Source organism: Eubalaena glacialis, chromosome X (genome assembly GCF_028564815.1).
Source record: "Eubalaena glacialis isolate mEubGla1 chromosome X, mEubGla1.1.hap2.+ XY, whole genome shotgun sequence".
Lineage (NCBI taxonomy): Eukaryota > Metazoa > Chordata > Mammalia > Artiodactyla > Balaenidae > Eubalaena > Eubalaena glacialis.
In genome coordinates this window covers 99,806,952-99,832,952 of record NC_083736.1, presented here as the reverse complement: position 1 = coordinate 99,832,952, position 26,001 = coordinate 99,806,952, and the positions used below count along the sequence as shown (strand labels likewise).

The following is a 26,001-nucleotide window of genomic DNA, read 5'->3' as shown; positions in this document are numbered from 1 at the left end:
ATTAGGGGGCTTTGTGTTTCATGTATTTTATACCGAGAACAGCAGGACCACAGAAGGAATTTGAGCAGGGGAGGAACGATGATCATTTTAACGTTTTAGATGAATTGCTCTGACTCCAGGGGTTCCTGAGCCAAGGGACAGGAGGAGACAGATTCAAGCCGTATTAAGAAGTCGAGAGGGCTTGAGGACCAGCTGGATCTGTGGCATGAGGAAGAGGGTGGGCTCAGTGATGGCTCCCAGGTTCCTGATTTGACAGCTGGGTACACGATCTTGCCATCCCCTGAGAGAAATACAGGGTTAGGGTGAGGGTTAGGGTTAGGGTAAGGAGCAGGTTTTCGGGGAAGTAGCGAGGAGGAGGAAGGGGCGATGATGAGGTCAGTTGGGATATACTGAGTTTCAGCTGCGTATGGGGAACTCCTGTGGGAAGCTGAGAATCTGATTCTCCTCACTTATCTTAATGCTCACAGCTTATTCTATCCTCAGTCTGACTTATAGATAAGGATCTGAATCGATACTTTCCAATTCACCTTCCTTAATTTGGATATAAAACACTCCAAAGGCATAGATTCTCTACCTTAGGCTAGTTAGACCCTAAATGCTCCAGCCTGCCCAGCTCTCTGGCTCTTACTTGGGAGGCAGCAGTTAAGAGCACAGCTCTGGATCCACACCGAACCCTGCTCCACAACTTTACCCTAGACGTATTTAGGCAAGTAACCTAGCATAGCCAAACCTCAGTTGATTCATCTGTAAAATGTGAAAAAGAGATTACCTGGCCTCCAGCTAATCCAAATATATTGTATTTATATAAATAAAATAATGTATATAGTATCGTACACATGGAATTGCTGTTGGCCACAGGCAGGAATGAACTCCTGCTGCCTCATTTCCGACCTTGCCACTGACAACCTTCCAATCTCAGACTCTAACCCACTGTACATGTGAGCAGGAAAACAGATGGATATAGCTAGAGTTCTTTGAAAATTTCACAATCCCTTCTTGTCTTTTAATTGAAGTATGCTTGATGTGCGATATTCTGTTACAGTTTCAGATGTACAGCAGAGCGATTCAGTATTTTTGCAGATTATGCTCCATTATAGGTTATGATAATGGGTATAATTCCCTGTGCTATACAGTATATCCTTGTTGCTTATCTATTATATATATAGTAGTTTGTATCTGTTAATCCCACACCCCTAATCTGTCCCTCCCCCTTCCCTCTTTCCTCTGATAGCCACTAGTTTGTTTTCTATGTCTGTGAGTCTGTTCTGCATATACATTCATTTGTATTATTTTTTAGATTCCACGTATAAATGATATACAGTATTTGTCTTTCTCTGTTGGACTTATTTCACTAACCATAATATTATCAGGTCCGTCCATTCTGCTGCAACCAGCAGTATTCCATTCTTTTTTATGGCTCAGTAATATTCCATTGTGTATATGTACCATACCTTCTTAGCCAATTGTCTGTTGTGCCATCCCTTCTTTTAAACAGGTGTCTTTTAATTAAAAGAAGTATTTTTCTGTTTAGCTCTTTATTCTTTCTTTTTTTTAATAAATTTATTTATTTTTGGCTGCATTGGGTTTTCATTGCTGCGCGCAGGCTTTCTCTAGTTGCGGCGAGCAGGGGCTACTCTGCGTTGTGGTGCGTGGGCTTCTTATTGTGGTGGCTTCTCTTGTTGCAGAGCATGGGCTCTAGGCACACGGGCTTCAGTAGTTGTGACTCACGGGCTCTAGAGCACAGGCTCAGTGGTTGTGGCACATGGGCTTAGTTGCTCCGCAGCATGTGGGATCTTCCTGGACCAGGGATCGAACCCGTGTCCCCTGCATTGGCAGGCAGATTCTTAACCACTGTGCCACCAGGGAAGTTCCTCTTTATTCTTTCTTACTGTGGATTTCCTCAGATGGAGATAACTCCTTGGATTTGCCTACCCTAAATAAACTAGGCTATTTAACCAGAAATCCAGTGCACCTATCACTAGATTTAGATATTGCCTTTTTAAAAAACATGGTGATTTTATTCCACTGTAAGTGGAATAGAATAATCTGAACCGAAAATTAAATGGGGGTGCTTCATCACGGAGCCAGACCCCAGGACTTGAACTAATTATGGACAAAAACCTGGAATGACTTGCGTTCATTTCTTGAGCCCAGAATCAAACCCAGATAGGCATTTTTTTATTTTGCTGAACACATTTTTCTTTTATTTTTTATTAACCAAACACTTAGTGAATCACTTTGAACCACATCCCAAACCCATATATTTTCTAAGACTACTGATTCAGTATTGAATTGACATTTCATCCAGTTAAAGTCCCCGACAGAACTTGAATGTTTTACTGGCAAAGCCACTGATCTACCATTTAGCTTTATTGCTTTCAACAGAATTGGGATGGGAAGAAGAGGCTCACCTCAGAAAATAAATGAAAATGCTTCAGTGTGTTCTCAAACCTTCTCTAAATTCATCATTTTCTTTTTATGTGCCAAATTGCAGAAGGAAGATGATGCTCCTTCCAAATGCATACAAAATAATTATTCAAACTTCTGCTGGGTATTTTTCAGAGATTCATTTTCCAAGGCTATCATACCTAATGGAAGTCTCTCAAATGAATGGTGTGGGTCCAAACCACCTGGGCCTTTGCGCATTGCTGTTTCTTTCACCTAAATCGTGCCCTGCCACCTCAGCCCCTCTTCTGCCTGATACGCTCTTGCACATCCTTCAACATTCAATACAGAAGTCACTTTCTGCAGGAAACCTTCTCCAGTTCCCCCTGCACGGCTTTATGCCCTTTCCCCTGTGATCTCCCAGCTCTCCTCTCCTCCCTCCACTGTAAACTTATGTTATATATTTGCCTCCCCCACTAGACTTTGAAGTTTAGGAGGGCTGGGAGCTGAATTTTTACATCTTTCCATCTCCATTGCCTACCATAGTAACTGAACATGTGTTCAGGGTTTGCCGAATGAATTTATGCATGAATGAGTGAATGCATGGGATCTATGTCTACCACTGGGTTATGAAAAGTCTCCGAAAGATGCATTGCTAGGAAGAGCAATATTTAAGGAAATATCAATACCTCTCTCCTCAGTTGGTCTCCCTTACACACTTGCCCCTACCATGCCCCATCCCTCAGTCAGGGCAAGCAGAACAGGCACTCATGTGCAATAGAATTTGAGAACTGCAAACAGCCTCTGCAATTTTTAGAGGAAACTATCAGTCTCAAAATTTCCAGAAAGCATAAATTTGTGGAATGCCTTTGTTCTTAGCCTAATTAATAAAAATAGGATTTTGAGAGTTCCCAAACAAATCCACAGAGCCTTCTGTCTCTTATCTTGCCTGGATACTGGATGCTTAAGGAAAAGTCATGGCACAGTCATTGCAAGAACAACTGACCCAAAGACTCATGGGAAAAAACAACTTAGAGAGGAAATGACCCTCAACTTCTTATGGAAGTTGATTGGGGACTCTCTGAACTTTAAATTTAAGAATATTAACCACCCTAACTTTACCTCAGGGCTATTTCCAAGCTCAGAGAAAAAGAGGTTTGGCTTCTTTGGGTTGTTTCTGGTCAGAAGGACAACCCAGAGCCAGGGAGTAACAGAAAACCATTAGGGGACTAATCCCTCAAATTCTATGAACACTGAATCTCCAGCATATCATTTGATTCTCATAACGATAATATGACCGGGCAGGAATTTCAACCCCATCTCAAAATGGCCAGAGAAAGGTGGACTGACTTGTCTGAGGCCACTGAGTGGCAGAGCAAGAGCTAGAACCTAGGTCTTCTGACTCCCAGCCTGATGTGCTAGCATCTATTCCACACTGGAACATCAACTCTCCCAGGAAAGGGCTTGTGTATACTTCTCTTGTCATCCCCTGTACCCCAAAGCCTAGCACAGGGTGCAGCAAAATAAAAACATGATGGAGTTATCCCGTTCCTAGAAATCAGCTCTCGATTACCTTTTCTTCTTTTCCAGGTGGGTAGATGCAGTAGCAAACCTCACAGTAAATGGCTGGTTCTTTTTAGGCATCACCTGGGCAGCAAGCTCAGACGGTTCTGGGCAGTCCTCCTGGGGTGTGCACCTGGTTACCAATTGCAGCTTTTCAAAGCTACTCAATTATCGAGTCACTGGTTTGATCTAGTTCCTCCTTTCCCGTGATGGATATACACAGCTCAAGAGCAGCGATGGCTAGATAAGCTCCATTTGGGGTTACTTAGAAGTGGGAGAGCCCTTAGCTCAACTGGTTAGTTGGTAAAGGTTGACAGCCCTTTCATCCCTCCCTTCAGTACATCTGAAGGCCTGCAGACAGGACCTGCTAGGCATACAGACAGGAGCAAAACTCCCAGTGTCCTCTCAGACAGAGATGGGAAGGATCCCTAAGAATCACCAAAATTGTGAACTTCCCCAAGAGCAGAAACCACGCCTCCATCCTGGCTCCTGGCACAAAGTAGGCACTCAATAAATGCTGCATAAATGAACCTCTCCAAATTCATTTAAGAGCAGATATGACTTGCCCCATGTCACATACTGAATATCTGTGCATAAATAAATTAATTCTCAACTCTTTCTTTTTTCCAAATAGCATTAATATTTTAGAAAGGGACCCATCTGCCTTTATTCCACAGAATGATTTAATGGTGGGAATTGTGGCTGGCTTTGGAGAGGTAACAAATTGACAGTTGTTTCCCCCAGGTAGGACTGACCCTAATTGGAGGTTCCCTCTGAAAGAGTTGCTAGTGATCATATAGTGGGACTGTGCATTTTCCCATCTGTTCTCATCGCATCCTTCAGAGATAGGGGTCCAGGAAGTGGTCATCTATTGCTATCTGTCATGTTGGCAGCCCTTTTGGTTTGACAATTGTTTCAACATGTTTTATGAGTGATTTCTCAGTGTTACTCTATGGGTTGGGTTTGTGGTGTGTCTTTATTTTCCCGATAATAAAAGGAGCAGGGAAGATATTTACCCTGGGACTTAATTGGTACCAATAACTCACTGCCCTAGCTCATTCAATGTCCTAAGTTGCTCCAAGAAGAGAAAAAGCAGAAAAAATTGTCCATACCTAACACACTGACGTTGAGGGTGCCTTGATTTTTGCCGAAAAAGTCAGGGGGGTTGTTAACATCACAGACGTAGATGCCACTATCTGCTGGTTGCATATGCGAAATAGTGATGGATGCGTTACCTGGAGCATTGGACCCTACAATGCGATCTTTAAATTGCCCGATGGCTGTAGCTCGTCCACCTTCAGAATAGTAAATCTAGGACAGAAAATGACAGAAATGAGACATGGACAGTGTCCGGGGCTAGGATAAGCTACGTGGAAGTTCCCCTTATCCAATGTTACCTGCTTTGACATTGAATGAAAAATGAAGCAGTATCCCCCTCCCCCCGCCCCCGGTAAGGAACAGGTCCCTGTGGCAAAAGTTTCTCAGCTCAGTGGGACACTTTAGCTTTCTCACAGCATTGCACAGCCGCGACCTCATTTGTGCTCAAAGCAGCTCTGTGATGTCATCAGGGCAGGGAGATATGCAGATCTTATAGACAGTAGGCAGCTGGAGCTGACAGGATTCAACTCCTAAGCTTAGGCTAACAGATCAAGATGCTCACCTGATGAGTCTACCTGGAGGAAACTCATTATATAGGACACAAACGTCTGATGGGAAAACCAAAACCATCATCTTTCCTACTTGATAAACATTTTTGATTTCAATTTACTTTACCCAGTGGGATTATCTAGAATATCTGATTTCCCTAAAAGAATATTCACGCTCCTTACATGCATATTCCTTTGGGTAAGGAAAACTGAGTTCATCCTGTTTGTTAGAAGAATAACATTTCAGAGCAGAGAGGCTCCTGAGAAACCATCTGGCCCCATCACTTCATAGTGGTGGTGCGAGGATGAAGCAAAGTAACTTAGCCAAGGGCCTAGGAAGTGCTTGGTCAACGGTAGCTACTACCTTTCTCCCCACATGGCAGGAGGCAGAACTAGAATTATTACTGCTTTTAGACAAATAAGGGCACTCAAACACAGAGATTAAACGACTCACCCAAAGCCATAAAGATTTATTTATTATTATTAATATTTACTAGATTTAAGAAAGATCTTGATTATAGTCCCATCTCTGTTAAAGAATATGGATATTCAGATCATAATGACAACTGTGGAAGCAGCATGGTGTGATGGAAAGAGACCTGGTCTAGGAGTAAGAAGACCTGGGTTTTATTTATTTATTTATTTATTTTTAACATCTTTATTGCAGTATAATTGCTTTACAGTGGTGTGTTAGTTTCTGCTTTATAACAAAGTGAATCAGCTATACATATACATGTATCCCCATATCTCCTCCCTCTTGCATCTCCCTCCCATCCTCCCTATCCCACCCCTCTAGGTGGTCACAAAGCACCGAGCTGATCTCCCTGTGCTCTGCAGCTGCTTCCCACTAGCTATCTGTTTTACATTTCGTAGTGTATATATGTCCATGCCACTCTCTCACTTCGTCCCAGCTTACCCTTCCCCCTCCCCGTGTCCTCAAGTCCATTCTCTATGTCTGCGTCTTTATGTCTTTACCCCTGTCCTGCCCCTAGGTTCTTTAGAGCGATTCTTTTTTTTTTTTTTAGATTCCATATATATATGTGTTAGCATACGGTATTTGTTTTTCTCTTTCTGACTTACTTCACTCTGTATGACAGACTCTAGGTCCATCCACCTCACTACAAATAACTCAATTTCGTTTCTTCTTATGGCTGAGTAATATTCCATTGTATATATGTGCCACATCTTCTTTATCCATTCTTCTGTTGATGGACACTTAGGTTGCTTCCATAAGACCTGGGTTTTAGCCATGCTGGACCTCTGACTGTGACATAGGGGAAGTAGCCTCTCCTCATGTCTACATGGCAACCTACTCTGCAATAAGAAACAAAGTTATTTAATCTCTCCAACCTTTAGTTTCCACATCTGAATGAGGAACCAGAGTAGTGTTTTCTAAAGTATGATATGTACTCCCTAAGCATAGGCCCACAAGTTGATTTTAGGTGGCAAGAAATTGGAAACTTTAAAAATGTAATGTGTATTAGAGACATAGCTATCACATCAAATCTGTGACTTCGTGGATATTACTGCTTACAGTGAAACTAAGCCAGACATTTTTAAGACTTTTAAAAACCAAGTCAGGGAGTGCCCTGGTGGTCCAGTGGTTAGGACTCAACACTTTCACTACTGGACCCGGGTTCAATCTCTGGTCAGGGAACTAAGATCCCACAAGCTGCGTGGTGCAGCCAAAAAAAAAAAAAAAAAACCAAGTCAATAGAGAAAACAACATTAAATAATTACTAGTGTTGGTAATACACAAATATGACACAACTCATGAAGATGAGACATGAATGACTAAACTTTGAGAATCACTGGACTAGGTGATCCCTGAGGTCCCTTCATAATACACAAAGTCTATGTACACACTTTGCTAGTTTCATATAAATGTGTATAATCCCAGGGATTGTTTTTTATTATTCAATAAACTGGGATTGCCCTAGTCCAATGGCAATTAATATTTCATAAAATCTACTAGCAGAGACTTATGGTTCATTTAATTCACTCTCCTCACTTTACAGAAGAGACTGTAAGCCCAAAGAGGTTAAAAAAAAAGACACACAAAGTTAACAGCTGGGCTGGGTCGAGAACGCAGTTCTTCTAATTCCTTGTCCAGTGCTTTTTACATTAACAGGCTAATGAGAGGGAAGGCAATCAGTAAACCAAAAGATATTGTCTAGATAAATTCAAATGTATTCTCCTTCAGGTAGAAAGCCAATATACTTTTAAACTAAAGCAGAAAGGGAGATTCTGATGGAAAATTCAAAGAAAAGAGTATATTTAAGGAGAAAACAACTTGTCTCTCTCCTCCGGTTCTCTAACATCAACTAGCTTTCTTTTCTGCCCTAAAGGAACCATTTATAATTCAATTCATCCATTCACACCTGCTGAAATCACAAACTTTTGCCCCAGAGGGGTCTTGTTTGACTTACAAACTGGAAAGCCAGTGTAACCTAAGGTATTCAAGTAGGCCGGGAGGAAGTTCAACTTGTCAAAGGTCTATTACCTTCATGTGAGTTGACATCCAAGATATCCGGCTTTCCATTTCACTAGCCAGCGCTGGCCTTATTTACTTTCTAATTAACAATTTGCGGTCCTGTGGACTCTTACCTGGAACGCAGCCTGTGGTCTATCAAGGAAGCCCTTTACAACTTAGACATCTGGCCGCTTCCCCTGCTCCTAGGAGGACTGAGGGTAGGTCGGCCTGTTTTATGTTGAAGTCTGATGACATCACAAGGAGATACATCAGTCCTGCCTACGGCCCACAGTAAATCCCAGAGGATCTAGTTGAAAGGACTTTATTTCTGCAGAAAGCAGGGGGCCAAGAGAATGTGTTTTAGGTCAGGACCAGGACATGAAAAGAAGCCACATTGTAAAAGTCTCACGGTTGGGCAGGAATCAATGAGCAAATAAGTCATGAGGCCCTGGACTTGTAACTTCCCGACAAAAAGGACCTTCACCAACCCTTCTGTCCTTGCTCCTCGCACTGTAGCCTAATATATCCTGCCCTCTCACAAATAATACTGGAGGTGTCTGGGATAGAAATGGAGGTAAGGAGGTGTAACATGGAGACCTAAAAGGGAAAGGCCTTGGCCTCAGGGTGCTGTGTGAGAAGGAAAGTCCCCAGGGCCAGTCAGCGGCCAGACACACAAATGGAGGGGCTTTCTGTTAGGGGAAGTCCACACTGTCACACTGTCCTTGTAAAGAGAAAAAAAATGAAATGCTTTCCTGAAACCACTTATCTAATCACACAGGAAGGACTGAAACTTGGTTCCATTTTCCACAAAAGAATAACGCTTTTAGAAATCAAAGCTGAACGATGGCCAAATCCCGGCCCATGATCCTGTGAGTCTTGTACACTTTTCAAAGAAAGTATATTGTCAATTTAGAGATCAAAGCAACTGAGGTCCAGGAACAGCCATGGATGTTCATTCAACAGGCCACATCCTTTGGGGGTGGTGATTTGGGGGCTGGCAAGTCAGCTTTAAGAAAACCCATCCAAGTGTTCCCTTAAGCGGTGCTTGTTCATTCTTTTGCCCACTTGCCCTTTGTGGCTGTGTTCATGACAGACTGCCCCACTTTCCCCCCAAGGTCCTCTCTGCCTGCCCCTTGGTGATGTTAGAGGCTGACATGTGGAGACATAATAGCACATTAGTTATAAGAGCCCCTTAGAGATAACTTAGCTCATGGTTGCTAAGGTTGAAGAGCCTTCAGGAACCAGCTGGATATTGGACATATGGGAAATGGCTGTGAGGGGCTGGTGGGTAGTGGTAAGATCATGGAGGATAGTGGGAACTGTGGTGAACTGGAGAGCCAAGACAAACAAGGCTTTCAAACTGTGGAAACGAACAAAATACTGGGCTGGCCAACCAACATGCATCCACTGGCCAAATCAGGCCCAGAGGCTGCCAGTTTGCAACCTCTGATTCATCCTCTTCTATTACAGAAAAGGCCACTGAGGCCCCAGTAGAGGAAGTGATCTTCCCAAGGTCACACAATTTGTAGTCAGACCTAGAATCCAGACCTCCCTATTCCCGCTGAATACCTCAACCTGGCACTCATAGCCCTGCCTTAGATGAGGAAGATGATTCCCAGGTAACCTTCCCCTCTTGGGGCCATCCCATCCGCTACTCCAACCCAACCCTTCTCCTGCCAGTTGCTGCTATTCATTGGCATGATGCTTCCCATGCCGAGTGGGTTCACCGCATGAGGCCTTCGACGGCTGCCAGCTGCAATGACAGCCTTTCTCTTCCTACTGTGCCAAGTTCCTATTCACAGGAGGCCACGCAGCTGGGAGCCAGATTTGTCCAAAAAGATTTCTTTCCCCTCAGCTTTGTGACACTGCTCTCTAACTAGAAGCTGGAGTATAAACAAGAAGGGTTGAAAGAATTCAGCCTGCTTTCTGTTTGAGTCTGAGTTGGAGTTAATAAATGCCTTTAGCCTCCAGAGCTGCTTTGTGGGTACATTCTGGAAATGAGAAGGGCATGGAAGTCCACAGCAAACCACCCATTCTTTCCCTTCCAGCTTCTTGCTTTCCTGCACTGTTCATAAAGGCGCTAGCCATGGGAGGTGAGGAGTGTAGAGTGGCAATGGTCTCAAGCCCAGAATTTTCTCTAGACTGCATAGGGGGGGCTGGGATTGCACGTGGAAGGAATATAACACCAAAAGGAAGGCTTCCCTGCCTCCAAACCACTCCCTTCCCAGCCTGCCATTTGCCTGAGACACCCACCAACCGAACTGCTTCTTTGAAGCATGGAAGGTTTCTGCTTAGATTATTTTCTTTGGGAGAGAACAAAGTGAACGATCACCAGTCCTTAACACCTTAGCATTACATTAATTTATCAGATTTAACAAGAATAGACACCTGAGGGAATGGGACACAGAATAGATAAACTTTGATGGGAAGGGGTGGTGGGAAGAGAAGAACTTGGAGTGTTTCTCAGTGAGAGCCACACTGGCATTTGGGGCAGACAGTTCTTTCCTGTGTGGGTCTCTCCTACATATTGCAAGACATTAAGCCTCTCTAGCCACCACCCACTAAATGCCGGTAGTGACTCCCATTTATAACACTTAAACCAATACTCCTCTCATTTTCAAATGCCCCTGAGGAGGTGAAGCAACCTCACCCCACCAACATCTGAAAAGCATTTGATATAATGCTATCTGCAGAGGCCAAGTTGGAAGAATCTGAGCAGCCATGGAATATAAAGATACTAGGTTCTAGAAAGAAGTTGTCCACATTATACGTGTGTTAGAAAGATGAAGACGGCACAGGGTTTCTTCCACTGTGGCTATTCTAGAAGAGTAAGTGTTGTTTGAGAGACTCATGCTAAGTAGGGTCAATGCCTGTTCTGTTCATGGGCAGGTGAAGTCTCTGTACTTTTACCAGTGACTAGCTGGATGGAAGAGGAGGCCATTCACGTGATCAGAGGGGAACCAAAACTTCTATGCTAGCCTGCCTGTTCTGGGGCCTAGAGACTTCAGCTGTGACTCCCTGCTGAGGGACTGACTATCTGAATCTGTCCATGTCTTCTGAGAGGAGGGCTTCTCTAAGAGAAAGACCATGCTAATGAATACCCTGGCTCCTGGCCAGAAGACTTATGGCATACTTCCGTAGCCCCCATTCACAAAGGAACCCCATGGCGGGGATAGTCAGTAAGAGATGATATTCTCCCCTGGGTACTGAGAAATACTAGGTCTTGGAGTCAACTGCTCCTTTAACACAATGATCTTGGGGGAGGAAAAGAAGATGAACTTATGGCAAGAGTTGACCACTGCCCTGCTCAAGGCAGCCACAGGTCCCAAAGCCTTTTGGAGGAAGCTGAAAGGAATTCCAGACATGGGCATGAGAAGGCAAACTCGAGACTGTCCCAGCTTTGCCAGGGGCTTGTGCTGATCTGAATTGTTACCAAACTCAGACCCTCCCATCCCACTCCTAAAAGCTGGTGCCATTGCCCTAGAGACCCCAAACAATGAAGGGGTCCAGTACAGGTGTTCTTGCTTGACAGGTCCAACTACATCTTTCCCAAGCATCTCTTGCATGCACCATTTTTAGACACTGACTGACTGCCTTTTCCTTCATACCCTCAATATCGAGGCATGGGCTGTGCTGTGTTTGAACAGAAGTGGGTGGATCTGAGAACTGAATGCTGCATGGTATACTGCCCATGTAGAAGAATATTACTATTCTACCATATTTTGAAGAGAGGCACAGAGTGATTCAGATACTTGTCTAAGGTAACCAGTACTGAGCAAAATTGTTGAACTTTGACTAGAGGGTGGCATTGATAGTCTCCTCTTGAACGATGTTTCCTGCTAAACAAGTGTTCAGGACCTTTGGTAAAGACAAAAGACCGAAAGACCAGTGATGGCTGAAGAGACCCTGGCCCTCCTTCTTCTCCACCTCTGCCCTTGGGCCTCCTCTAGTCCGCTCAACTCGCCTCTCCCTCTGTCTTTCTATAATCAGAACCCTTGCTTTCCTTCAAGGCCCAACTCCACTATATCCAAACCACACTGATTTGTCTCTTCTCTGAACTCCTTGTTTTGGCTCATACATCCTTTTGAAAATCTGATGAAAGCTACAGACTTTTTCCCTCGAAGGATATGTGTTGGCACACATGCTTGCACACTCACATGCATGAGTGCATGCACATGCGTACACGGGCGTACACGTGCACACACACACACATACTTTTGAGTATACAATTTTAGTCCCTGGACTAATTTAAAGAAAGCATTATCCTTAAGGCCAGATGAAAAAAAACTGGGAATAGGCAGCTTGCAAGTAGAATAATCCTCCTCCTTTGACTTTCACCCACCCTCCTCCAGCAACCTCTTCCCCAGACCCTAGCCTCCCCTCCTGTCCCTTATCCTCTAGCCTCCAGATGCCTTTTATTACCCAAGGTTCATTACTACTTTGCCCTTATCCGCCCACCTGGAGAGTCTCATTCCATCAGGACTCAGTCTGGCACAATGAGCTAGCTCACTTGACAGGCAGAGCCCAGATATTAAGTTTGACAGAGATTTGCAGATCAACTAGGACATATATTTGAACTGGGGTTTTCTGGAAATAATAGGGAGAGATTTGGGGGAGGGGAGAAGCCCTTTCAGAACTACTGCTAATTTCACCTGTGAGAAAGACCCTTCCTGTCTACTCTAGAATACATGATATACTTGATGTTGACCTACACAGAATTGAGATAACAGGCTGTAACTGAATATGAGGAGAGGACAAAAGCCAAGTCACTTAGATGATGATCTTCCCTAAACAGCTATCTTCAAACCCCTTGTATCTGAGGTTCTGCTCCTGTTGCCACTGGCTTACCATTCCTTCTTCTCACACTGACCCCAACAGTTTATGTGTCAGAACTACCAAAGGAGAGGAGTTTAGGGGGAAGAAGTCCTTACAGAAACTGGCTGTGACTCCTTATGGAAGAATGTCCACTGGATGGAAAGCTTGTCCAGTGAGGCCACAGTGGTGGTGTAGGTGCAGATGAGAGTGACATCAGATCCAACAGTCACATTCACAAAATTGTCTGGGATGGTCACTTGCACTCCACTAACTGGACCTGAAAAGATAATCATCAAAAAACGATGGTACACACTCACATTCTAATGACATTTTTTTCATTACAAAGCACTTTCAATGACATCTTATTTGAGGAATCCAAGGTAAGGAGAATGTAGAATGAACCATATAGGAAAGTCGAGCAAGCAACTGGCATGGGGTAGGGGAGTTTCTAACAAATTACAATGTGAAGATGTTCAACTCCTATGTGATGGTGAGGTAATAACACTGAACTGGGAATTTCTTCTGTGTAAGGATGGCCTGACAAAGAGGTTCTTAAAGTGTTGTCCAAGGACCCAAAAAGTCCATGAGTATGGAGAACAACCAATTCAGTTTGCCCAGGGCTGATGAGGTTCTGTAGATATGGCACTTTCAGTTTTAAAACCAGGTGAGTCTCGGGTAAGCTATACTGGTTTTGCCAGGACTTTCAGTGCTTAAACCAGGAAGGTCCCAGTAAAACTAGGATGAGTTGGTCATCCTAGCCCTGAGACCATTTTGGGGAGGCTACAAGATCAAAATGATGTTCATAATAATACTAAGTTGTTACTTTTTTCACTCTCATCTTCTCATGAGTGTACAACGGAGTGTTCCAGCAGTTACATGACAAGTAATGATATTCCTCTAGTGGCTAATGGAATGCATGCTTGTGTATTTTTGTGTTTAAATTTCTTTTAGTTTTACTTTCTAATACAATAAATATAGATAGAAATAACCTACATAGCAAAAAGTCTTTTGGGCCCTCAACAATATTTAATTGAAAATTTTATTGGGATAATAGTAGATTCACACGCAATTCTAAGAAATAAGATGGAGATCTCATGTACACTTTACTCAGCACCCCCATGGTAACTTATTTTGTAAAACTACTGTATAATATCACAACCAGGGCACTGATATTGATACAGTCCACTGATTTTATTCATTTCAGGTTTCTCCAGTTTTACTTGTACTCCTGTGTGTGTATGCATTTAATTCTACACAATTTTATCACATGTGTAGGTTTGTGTATCCACACCCACAGTCAAGATACTGAACAGTCCACCACCACAAAGATCCCTCATATTTCCCTTCCATAATCGCACTCACCTCCGTCCTGTACCCCATCCCTGATCCTAAGCATTGGCAACCACTAATCTGTCTTCCATTTCTAAAATTTTGTCATTTCATAAATGTTACATAAATGGAAGCATGGTAACCTTTTTGCTGATTAACTTTTTTTCACTCAGCATAATTACTTAGAAATTCATCCAAGTTGTTGTGTGTATCAGTAGTTCATTGCCTTTTATTGCTTAGTAACATTCAATGGTATGTATGTACCACGATTTGTTTAACCATTTACCTATTTAGGGACATCTGGGTTGTTTCTAGTTTTTAGCAATTGAATAAAACTCCAACAAACATTCATGTACAGATTTTTGTATGAGGATAAATTCCCATGTCTCTGGGATAAATTCCCAAGAGTGCAATTGCTGGGTTAGATGGTAGTTACATGTTTAGTTTTATTAAAAGTAAGCAAAAAACAGCCACACTGTTTTCCAAAGTGTATGAGTGGTTCAGCCTCTCCACATCCTCGTCAGCATTTGGTGTTGTCACTATTTTCTAATTTAGCCATTCTAATAGGTGCGTAGTAATATATTATTGTGGTTTTAATTTGCATTTCCCTAATGCAAATTAATGATGCTAAATAACTTTTCCTGTGATTATTTGCCATTTGTATATCTTCCTCAGCAAAATGTCTTTCATGTCTTTTGCCCGTTTTCTGATTGCTTAATTTTTTACTGTTGAATTTTGAGAGTTCTCTACACAACCTAGATGCCAGTCTTTTGTTGGGTAGAGCGAACTTTATTTCTTCCTTTCCTATCTGTATGTCTTTAATTAATTTTTATTGCCTTATTACAGCAGCTATAACTTCCAGTATTTTATTGAATAAGAGAGTTGAGAAAGTAGACATCCTTGTCTTGTTCCCAGTCTTAGGGGAAAAGCATTCAGTATTTCACCATTAAATACAATGTTAGCTGTAGGATATTTGTAGATGTTCTTTATCAAGTTAAGGGAATTCTCCTGCCATGGGTTGAATTGGGGCCCCCAAAAGGATACGAACAAGTGCTAATCCCTGGTGCCTGTGAATGTGATCTTATTTGGAAACAGGGTCTTTGCAATGTAATTAATGATGACATAGATCACCCTGGATTTAAGGTGGGGCCTAAACCCAATGACTGCTGTCATTATAAGAACAAGGACAGTGAGATTTGGCACACAGATACATAGAAGGAAAGGCCATGTGAAGATGGAGTCAGAAATTGGAGTGATGCCTATACAAGCCAAGGAACGCCAAGAATTGCTAGCAGCCAGCTAGGAGAAAGGCATGGCATGGATTCTCCAGAATCAATTCTGCCAGCACTTTGACTTTGGAATTTTGGCCTCCAGAACTGTGAGAGAATAAATTTGTCTGTTTTAAGCCACCCAGTTTATGGCAATTTGTTGCAGCAGCTTTTGGAAACTAACACATCGTCTATTCCTAACATGCTAAGAGGTTTTGGGTTTTTTGTTTTGTTTTTTTGTTTTTTTTCTTTCATGAATGGGTGTTGGATTTTGTCAGGTACTTTTTCTGTATCAATTGATATGCTCTTTTTTTTTAAGTTAGCCTGTTGATATGAGAGATTACACTGAATGATTTTTGAATACTGAACCAGCCTTGCATAGCTTAAATAAATCCCACTTGGGTAGAATTCCTTTTAAACATCGTGGGATTCAATTTGCTAGTGTTTTCTTGAGGGATTTTGAGTTTAAGTTCATGAGAGATATTGGTCTGTAGTTTTCTATTTTTGTACTGTCTTTGTCTGGTTTTGGTATCAGGTTAATACGAGCCTCAAAAATGAGTTTGAAATGTTCCCTCCTCTTCTATTTTTTGGAAAAGATTGCGTAAAATCGTTGTTAATTATTTTTTAAACATTTGGTAGAATTATCCAGTGAAAGTGTCTAGGCCTGGCGATTTCTTTTTCAGGAGGTTTTTAAATTACGAATTCAATCTCTTTAATGATTATAGGGATATTCAGCTTATACATTTTATATTGGGTGAGTTTTAGTAGTTTGTTGTTTTTGAGGAATTATCCATTTCTTCTAAGAAGTCGTCAAATATATGAATGTAAAGTTGTTCATAGTATTTCCTTCTTATATTTTTAATGACTGCAAGATATATAGTGATATCCCATATTTCACTTCTGATATTGATGATTTGTGTCTTATCTTTTTATTTTTACCAGTCTTGCTAGAGGTTTATCAATTTTTTTCAAAGAACCAGATTTTTATTTCATTTAATTTTCTCTATAGTTTTCCTATTTAAATTCCATTGATTTCAACTCTTGATTACTTCCTTCCTTCTGCTTGTTTGGGTTTATTTTGTTCTTCTTTTTCTAGTTCCTTGATGTAGGAACTTCAGTTATTGACTTGAGACTTTTCTTCATTTCAAATGTAAGCATTTAGTGTTATAAATTTCTCTCTCAGCACTGCTTTAGCTGCATGTTATATTTGTCTATATGTTATATTTTCATTTTCATTCAGTTCTATATATTTTTTAAAAATTTCCTTTAAGACTTTCTCTTTGATCCACAGATTATTTAGAAGTGTGTTGTGTAATTTTCAAGTATTTAGAGACTTTCCTGTTGTCTCTCTGTTCTTGGTTTCTAGTTTGATTCCATTGTGCTCAGAGAACAGACTGTATAATTTAAAAATTTTTAAAGTTGCTGAGGTCTGTTATATGGCCATGCCTATGGTCTATTTTGGTAAGTGTTCTGTGGGTGCTCGGAGGAAAAAAAGTGCATTCTGCTGTTTTGGGGTAGAGTGTTCTATACAAAGAGATGCACTTTTAAAACACTATGAATACTCACCAAGATAGACCAGATTCTGGGCCATAAAACAAACCTTAACAAATTTAAAAGAAGTCACACAGTGTCTGCTCTCAGACCACAATGAAAATAAAGTAGAAATCAATAACAAAAAAATTACTGAAAAGTCCCAAAACACATGGAGATTAAACAACACACTTCAAAATAACACATGGGTCAAAGAAGAAAGCTCAGGAGAAATTTACAAATATTTTTAACTAGATGAAAATGAAAATACAACTTACCAAAATTTGTGGTATGCAGCCAAAGCAGTGCTTAGAGGGAAATTTACAACACTGAATGTGAAAGCTCTAAAATCAATCATCTAAGCTTGTTCCTTAGGAAACTAGAAAAAGAAGAGTAATAAACAATAAGGTCCTACTGTATAGCACAAAGAACTATTTCAGTATCCTGTGATAAATCATAATGGAAAAGAATATATATATGTAAACTGAATCACTTTGCTATACAGCAGAAATTAATACAATATTGTAAATCAACTATACTTCCATAAAATTTTTTTTTAATTTTTTAAACAAAAGAAATAATGAAAATTAGAGGAGAAATCAATGAAATTGAAAACAGGAAATCAATAGAGAAAACCAATGAAACCAAAACTAGTTATTTGAAAAGATAAAGAAAATTGTTAAGGCTCTAGCCAGGCTAACTAAGAAAAAAATACATAGGACACAAATTACTAATAAAAGAGGGACCATCACTGCAGGTACCATGGACATTAAAAGGATAATAAAGGAATACTAGGAACAAATCTATGCCCACAAATTTGATGACCTAGATGAAATGGATCAATTCCTTGAAAGACACAATCTGCCAAAACTCACACAAAAAGTAGACAATCTGAACAGGCCTATATCTATTCTATAGCTATTAAAGAAATTGAATCAACAATTAATAACTTTCCAAAGCAGAAAGCACCAGGCTCAGATGGGTTCACTGGTGAATTCTACCAAATATTTAAGGAAGAAACTGTACAAATTGTCTACAATCTCTTTCAGAAAACAGAACAAAGGGAATGCTTCCTAACTCATCCTAAGATGCCAACATCACCCTAATACTAAAACCAGAAAAATACATTACAAGAAAACTATAGGACAACATCTCTCATGAACATAGATGCAAAAATCCTCAACAAAATATTAGCAAATCAAATCCAACAATGAATAAAAGGAATTCTACACCAAGAACAAGTGTGATTTACCCCAAGTATGCAAGGCTGGTTCAACACTTGAAAATTGATTAATGTAACTCATCACAGCAATAGGCTAAAGAAAAAAATCACATGATCATATCAATTTATTCAGAGAAAGCATTTGACAAAATCCAACATGCATTCATGATAAAAATTCTCAATAAACTAGGAACAGAGAACTTCTTCAACTTGATGAAGAACATTTACAAAAACCCTACAGCTAACATCATACTTAATGGTGAAAAACTAGAAGCTTTCCTACTAAGGTCAGGAACAAGGCAAGGATATCCCCTTTCATCACTCCTTTTCAACCTCATACTGGAAGTCCTAGCTAATGCATTAAGACACAAAAAGGGAATAAAAGGTATACAGATTGTGAAGGAAACGAGAGATGACATGACTGCCTATGTAGAAAATCCGAAAGAATCAGCAAAAATCTCCTGGAACTAATAAATGATTATAGCAAATTTTCAGGATACAAGGTTAATGTACAAAACTTTATCGCTTTCCTATCTATAAACCAGCGATGAAGAAGTGGAATTTGACATTAAAAACACAATGGGATAAATCAGGAGCTTGGGAAGAACATATGCACACTACTATATATAAGATAGATAACCAACAAGGACCTACTGTATAGCACAGGGGACTCTACTCAATATTCTGGGATAACTTACATGGGGAAAGAATCTAAAAAAGAATGAATATATGTATATGTATAACTGAATCACTTTGCTGTACACCTGAAACTAACACAACTTTGTAAATCAACTATACTATAATAAAATTAAAATTAAAAAAACACAATACAATTTACATTAGCACCCCCAGAAATGAAATACTTCAGTGTAAGTCTAACAAAGTATGTACAAGATCTGTATGAGGAAAACTAAAAAATTCTGATGAAAGAAATCAGACAAGAATTAATAAATGGAGAGATAGTCCATGTTTAAGGAAGACTCAATATTTCTGAGATGTCAGTTCTTCCCAACTTAATCTATAGACTCAATGTAATCCCAGTCAAAATCCCAGCAAGTTATTATGTGGATAGCAACAAAGTTATTCCAAAGTTTATATGGCGAGGCAAAAGACCCAGAATAACCAAGACAAATACTGAAGAAGAACAAAGTTGGAGGACTGACACTAACCAACTTAAAGACTTCCTATAAAGCTATAGTAATCAAGACTGTGTAATACTGGTGAAAGAATAGACAAATAGATCAATGGAACAGAATAGAGAGGCCAGAAGTAGACCCACATAAGTATAGTCAACTGATCTTTGACAAAGGAGCAAAGGCAATACAATGGAGGAAAGAAAATCTTCTCAACAAATGGTGCTGGAACAACTGGATTTCCATGTGCCAAAAAAAAAAAAAAGAATCTAGACATAGAACTTACACATTTCATAAAAATTATCTCAAAATGGATCACAGATCTAAATGTAAAAAGCAAAGCTATAAAACTCCTACAATATAACATAAGAGAAAATCTAGATGACCTTGGGTTTGATGATGACACCAAAAGCATGATCCATGAAAGAAAAAATTGATAAGCTGAATTTCATTAAAATTAAAACTGCTCTGTGAAAGACACTGTCAAGAGAATGAAAAGACAAGCCACAGACTAGGAGAAACTAGTTACAGAAGACATAGATAATAAAGGACCATTATCCAAAATATACAAAGAACTCTTAACACTCAATAATAAGAAAGCAAACAACCAGATTAAAAAATGGCAAAGACCTTAAAGAGACATCTCACCAAAGGTGCTATATAGATGGCAAATGAGCATATGAAAAGATGCTCCACACTTTATGTCATCAGGGAAATGCAAATTAAAACAACACTACTGGGGGACTTCCCTGGTGGTCCAGTGGTTAAGACTCCGCGCTTCTAATGGAGGGGGCACAGGTTCGATCCCTGGTCGGGGAACTAAGATTCCACATGCCGCACGGCGCAGCCAAAATTTTTTTTAATTTTTTTAAAAAATTCACAACACTGACACACTGAATGCTGATGAGGATGTGGAGAACCAGCAACATTTGTTGCTGGTGGGAATGTAAAATGGTACAGGCATTTTGAGACAGTTTGGTGGTTTCTTACAAAATTAAACATACTCTTACCATACTATCCAGCAATTGTGTTCCTTGATATTTAACCAGAGAAGTTGAAGACTTATGTCTACACAAAAATCTGCACACAGGTTTATAGCAGCTTTATTTATAACTGCCAAAACTTGGAAGCAACCAAGATGTCCTTCAGTAGGTGAATGGATTAATAAAGTGTGGTACATCCAGACACTGACAATATTATTCAGTGCTAAAAAGAAATGAGCTATCAAGCCATGAAAATACATGGAGGAACCTTAAATGCATATTCCTAAGTGAAAGAAGCCAATCTGAAAAGGCTACACACTGTATGATTCCAACTATATGACATTGTGGAAAAGGCAAAACTATGCAGACAGTAAAAAGATGAGTGGTTGACAGGGGTTGGTGTAGAGGAAGACATCAATAAGTGGAGCACAGAGGATTTTTAGGGCAGTGAAAATACTCTGTACAATAATATAATGGTAGATACATGTGATTATACATTTGTCAGAACCTACAGACATTTTGTCTATTATGTTAGAAAACTCCTACTTAAATCTTTTATTTTAGTGGACAGTCACTTTTATTTTGTTTTATGTTTTGCACACAGGTCTTGGCCTACTTTTGCATATTTCTCATGCCAGTTTAATTTTTGTGGTGTTGTTTTGGTCTGTTTGGTTATCTGGGGTCACCAGGGCTTCTATTTATCCCTGATCCTGTTGCCTGAGCACGTGGAAGCATTTCCCTAGGTCAGGTTTCTGGGTATCTCTCAGTGGGAGATAGGTATGGCAGGTCACTCCTATTGGAACCCCCAGCTGCCCTGGTGTCTCTCTGTGGGGGAGAGACAAAGAGCCTTCTAGAACCAGATAGTTTCTGTGGTTTCATCCCTCTTTTCTGTTCCACCCTCCCTCCTCAGTATCGCTAGGTGAAAGTGGGGAGTCTCAGGCCCAGTGAGGAAGGAGATTGCTTCTTTTTTCTCCTATTGTTGGTGGGTCTCCTGATGATTGCCCCTTGCCAGTGGTGTTGAGCTCATCTGATGTTAGAGGGACTCCCACTCAGTCTGGGGGAAGAATCAGTCTCCCTGTGGGCTGCTATGTTAGGATCAGGAAATGCCAGGACTGGGGCCCCTTCCTCCTTTGGGTAAAGAGGCATAAGATACCCTGCCTCTCTGTAGTTCCCAGGGTCCAAGCCAGTTTGCTTTCTTCTTACTATCTTTCAGAGTTCTCCCTTGGCTGTCTCTTGCATTATTTCCAGGGAGGGTTTATACTTGTGCTTAGCAGGGAGAAGCAAGGAGACACAGATCTATGTCATTTTGTCCAAACCAGAAATCTCCCTCAAGATTTAAGATTGTAAAAGGGGCCTGAGAGAACTATTGGCCTTAGAAAAGGATCTGCTGCCCATATGATTTGGAGGAATACCAAAGAGCTCCCTACCCCAAAATCCAGCCTACCACTGTACTTGAAATCCTTAGTACTACGTAAACATTTTCCCAAGGGATGTTATAGGGGACAATACTTTGGGTAACACTATAGAGGCATTGGCTCATCGTAATAACTGGTTATTCTCCATTGCAAAGTCAGAGTATAGAAGCTTTCCAGGATGGAACATAAGACTGTCAGGCAGGTATTAGAAAAGGTCAAGTTTAAGAGGTGCTCTCTATGCTGCAGGGGGGCTAGAGTGAGAACGCTAGCTGCCTTCCAGGTTGGGACAGGATGAGGATACAAAGATGGTGGGAAGGTCAGAGGAAATAGTACAGAAAGACAAATTCCTGGCCCCCTTCCCAAAGACGACTTTGATTTTATTTTTTCTTAATGACAGTGGTCAGGCAAAAGGAACTCAGGGAATTAACAAACATTTTGAAAATTTTAAAGAAAAAGCAAACCATTGTACTGATTACCCCTGGTTTCCTGGATTCAATAGCCATGTTCTTTGTCACAGCCAGACCATCTGGTCCAGCTGCTTCTCTGTCAGAGTTGGCTGTTTACATGGCAACCAATGTCTTGATGAATTGAGAGAAGTGTTTTAGGGTAGACACCAATGCAGCACCTTCTAACTCCATGCAGTTTTCCCTTTCCAATGTTCTCCTCCCTATGTGTTCCTGGTTCCCATAATGCCTACCCCAAAACCAAAATTGGCCTGCAGAAATCAGCTACTTTTTTTGATGGAAAGTTCACTGGAGAAAGCTAAGTGACTCTCTCCTGCCCTCAGAAGCCCATCTCATTTCTCCTGGAAGTTAGCCACATCCATCTCTGGCTATGCCCAAATAGTGACTTCCAAATGTCTTTAAAGCATCCAAAATTAAAGGGGTAGAATGGGGATTTGGTGGCCATTAAATTTCCCATAAACTTTCCCCTAAAAAAGGGATTTTGAAGATATTATTTGGCCATCATTTTTGTCCTCTAGTTTATGTCCCAGTATCTATTATGGGATTGGCTAATGGTAATAATTTATGATAGGTAAGGCAAAAAAAGAACAAAAACAAAAAACAAACCAAAAAAACCTTCAAGGGCTACCCTCGACAAAAGTGCCTGAAGGCAGAGTAAACACAATTCTCGCACAAGGTAAGCCATGGAAGAAGCCTTGATGCCTATCAGCTAATATCTGTTGAGCACCTATTTTCTGCCACAAACAGTGCTAACACTGGGGAAATACTAATGAACAAGACAGACACAATCTCTGCCTGCCATGTCAACGCATGAGGAACCATTTATAGTACAGACCAGAATGGAGGCAAATGAAAATCAAGGATTTGGGATTTTCAACATATTTTTAATAGAAGACATATAAATATGTAAATTGAGATCTGTAAAAGCTCAACAATATCACCTCGGAATAAGTATGGTAACCTCCAAATCTACTGTGAGACAATATATTTTTAAGAATACGACACATTGTTCTGAAATAGGTAACAACTGGCATGGCAATATTTCCAGGCCATTTTTATTGCCCTGATTCCCAATACTCAGCACCATAATCAATCCTTAAATTCTGAAGAAAAGACAGTTTTCAGAAACTGTCCATCTCTAATATAATGACAATACACTTCAGAGCTGAGTTATATATTTCCAGATGAACTTTTAAAAAATGTCACATCATTCAATTAGTGCACACTACTTAAACCTCTGAGACCACTGTCTAGCCCAGCACTGTCCAGTAGAACTTTCTGTGATGATGGAAATGTTCTACAGCTGTACTGTCCAATTCAGCAGCCGTTACCCACATGGAGTTATGGAGCACCTGAAATGTGGCTCGTGTGACTGAAGAACAGAATTTCTTATTTTATTTAATTTGAATTCATTTATATTTAAATGGCCACATGTGGATACTGAACAGTACAAATTTAGTCTTAAACTGAAAGTGATTCTGTGTGTGTCAGGGAAAAAAATGTTCCCTTCCTTTGGATTCATTTAGTCTAAATTGAGAAATTATTTAAAAATTGAAAAAGTCAGAAAAAATCTCCACATTGACAAGACTGTGAATAAACAGCAAAATAAAGATTAGTACCTGATTTAAACAAAACTCAGAATTGCAATTTCACTCACTGACCTGACTGAATTAAAAAAAACACCCCCCCCCCAAAAAAACATATACGTGGTTGAAATATGTGTGACTGCTTTTAAATATCAGTGCATACTATTAAAGGAAAATAATCCAAGTTGTATACACTTGAGTTAATCAACACTCTAGAAAGATTTTAAATGCCTCATGTTTTGGTAATGATTGTTCATTCATCTATTTAATGCCTACAATGTGGAAGGCACTTTGCTTGTAGGGGGATTATTATTCTCCTAATATACCAAATAGCCATATTTGACCTGATGCATTTGAAGTGATTTAATTTCCAGCAACTTCATGTAAAATTGCTTCCTTTTTGAGTTAGGGAATAATATAACCAAATGATCACTAACTTTATGGATCTGACTGCAAAACCAAAGTTCAAATATATTACTGCATTAAAATGCATAGCACGTACCTCCCGAGAATGGAAACAACATTAACATATCTTTCCAACAGGTGACTAATATATATTACAAGCATCTAAAATGATATGCTTGAACTTTTGCAGAAGACATTTTTGATTAACATTATTTTCCTGAAGTGGAATTTAACCTAACTTCCTTAGAAGTCAGCCGAAAAGTTTTCATTAAAATAAAATCTGTCATGCTTAGCTGTACAAAAAATTCATTTTATATATGTAAGTGAAAATCATTTCTGGATGTCTGGGGTTTGAGGAGGTAATCCACTCTTTTATTTTTCCACCTTTATTCAAATATGATTTACATATAACATCGTGTAAGTTTAAGCTGTACAAAGTGTTGATTTGATATATATTTCAAAATGATTACTACCATAACGTTAACTAACACTTCCATCACATCACATAATTATGTTTTCTTTTTTGTGGTGACAATATTTAAGATCTACCCTTTTAAAAACTTTCAACCATATAATACAGTATTGTCAATTATAGTCACCATGCTGTACATTAGATCCCCAGAACTTATTCATCTTCTAACCAGAAGTTTGTACCCTTCGACCAACATCTCCCTATTACTGCACACCCACCACCCCTGGTAACCACTGCTATACTCTCTGTTTCTATGAATTCAGGTTTTTGTTTTTTTGTTTTTGTTTTTAGATTCTACATATGAGTGAGATCATACAGTGTTTGTCTTTCTCTGACTTTCTCTGACTTTGCATAATGCCCTTAAGGTCCATCCATGTCACAAATGGCAAGATTTCGGAAGGTAGTTAATTCTTTCAGTAAACCTTTCCTATGTGCCCACTATGTGCCAAGCACCATGCTTGACACCAAAAATGTGGCATTCTTCCTGACCAGGAAACAAGTTCAGGTAGGACATCAAATTACACATGGATGGAAACGTTACCAGTTACCTCACAGCCATTTCTGGATCAACTGATGGTCACTACTAATGCCAGGCATAGATTACTGAACTCTTTCTTTCTCTGACTTCCATACTTATGTAAGCAAACAACAATATATTGTACCATATTTCCATTCTATCTACTAGACTGACACTACCACATTTTGCTTTGGGCCAGCTAAATTGTATATGTACACTATACACCAACAAAACCAGTTATACAGTAATTTTAAAACAAAGGCTCTGAAGTATTTATTGGTCACTCTGATTGGGCTTTGTTCCAAAAGTCATAATCAAGTAAGATCCTGACATCATCTAAGTAAGTTTTAAACAATAAAAAAAATGTATACAAGGTATAAACCCAATTTTGTAATGTAATATATACACTTGCAAAGGAAAAAAATAAGAAATTCACCCAAATCTCTGGTAAGATTTCTGGTGACTTTTATTTTCTTATTTATACATTTCCGTATTTCCAATCTCTCTACAAAGACCATACATTACATTTATAATCAGTAAAAATTATATATGTTTGTTATAGTGAAAAACCACTCTTGCAACAGTTCTGAAACTGGCATCTAGTATAGGCCAGAGAAAGGCGTCACATAGGGAAGTAGGTGTTGACTACAGGTGTGATTTTTAGAGGGCTAGTGCAGAAGGCCCAGGGGCGACCCAATTAGCTAATGACTGGAAGCTCTTTAAAAGGGACAAAGACTTTCACTGTCTAAAGTTAAGGTTTAAAATGAATATCCCTGGGGGAAAGGGAAAATAGTA

General features: G+C 40.0%; 1 protein-coding gene across 2 annotated transcripts in view; it reads right to left on the bottom strand.

Annotated features, from left to right (window-relative positions):
* VSIG1 (V-set and immunoglobulin domain containing 1) overlaps nt 1-26,001 on the bottom strand; it is a 34,869-nt gene that overhangs the window by 7,482 nt on the left and 1,386 nt on the right. The window contains exons 2-3 of one of the 2 annotated variants that reach the window (XM_061178480.1): nt 12,999-13,159; nt 5,184-5,259 (exon numbers count right to left, since the gene is read on the bottom strand). In XM_061178480.1, the coding sequence (XP_061034463.1) occupies nt 5,184-5,259; nt 12,999-13,159 (237 nt within the window). Of the gene's footprint in view, nt 1-5,060; nt 5,260-12,998; nt 13,160-26,001 lie in introns of both variants that reach the window. The other variant, XM_061178479.1, reaches the window with a different exon arrangement.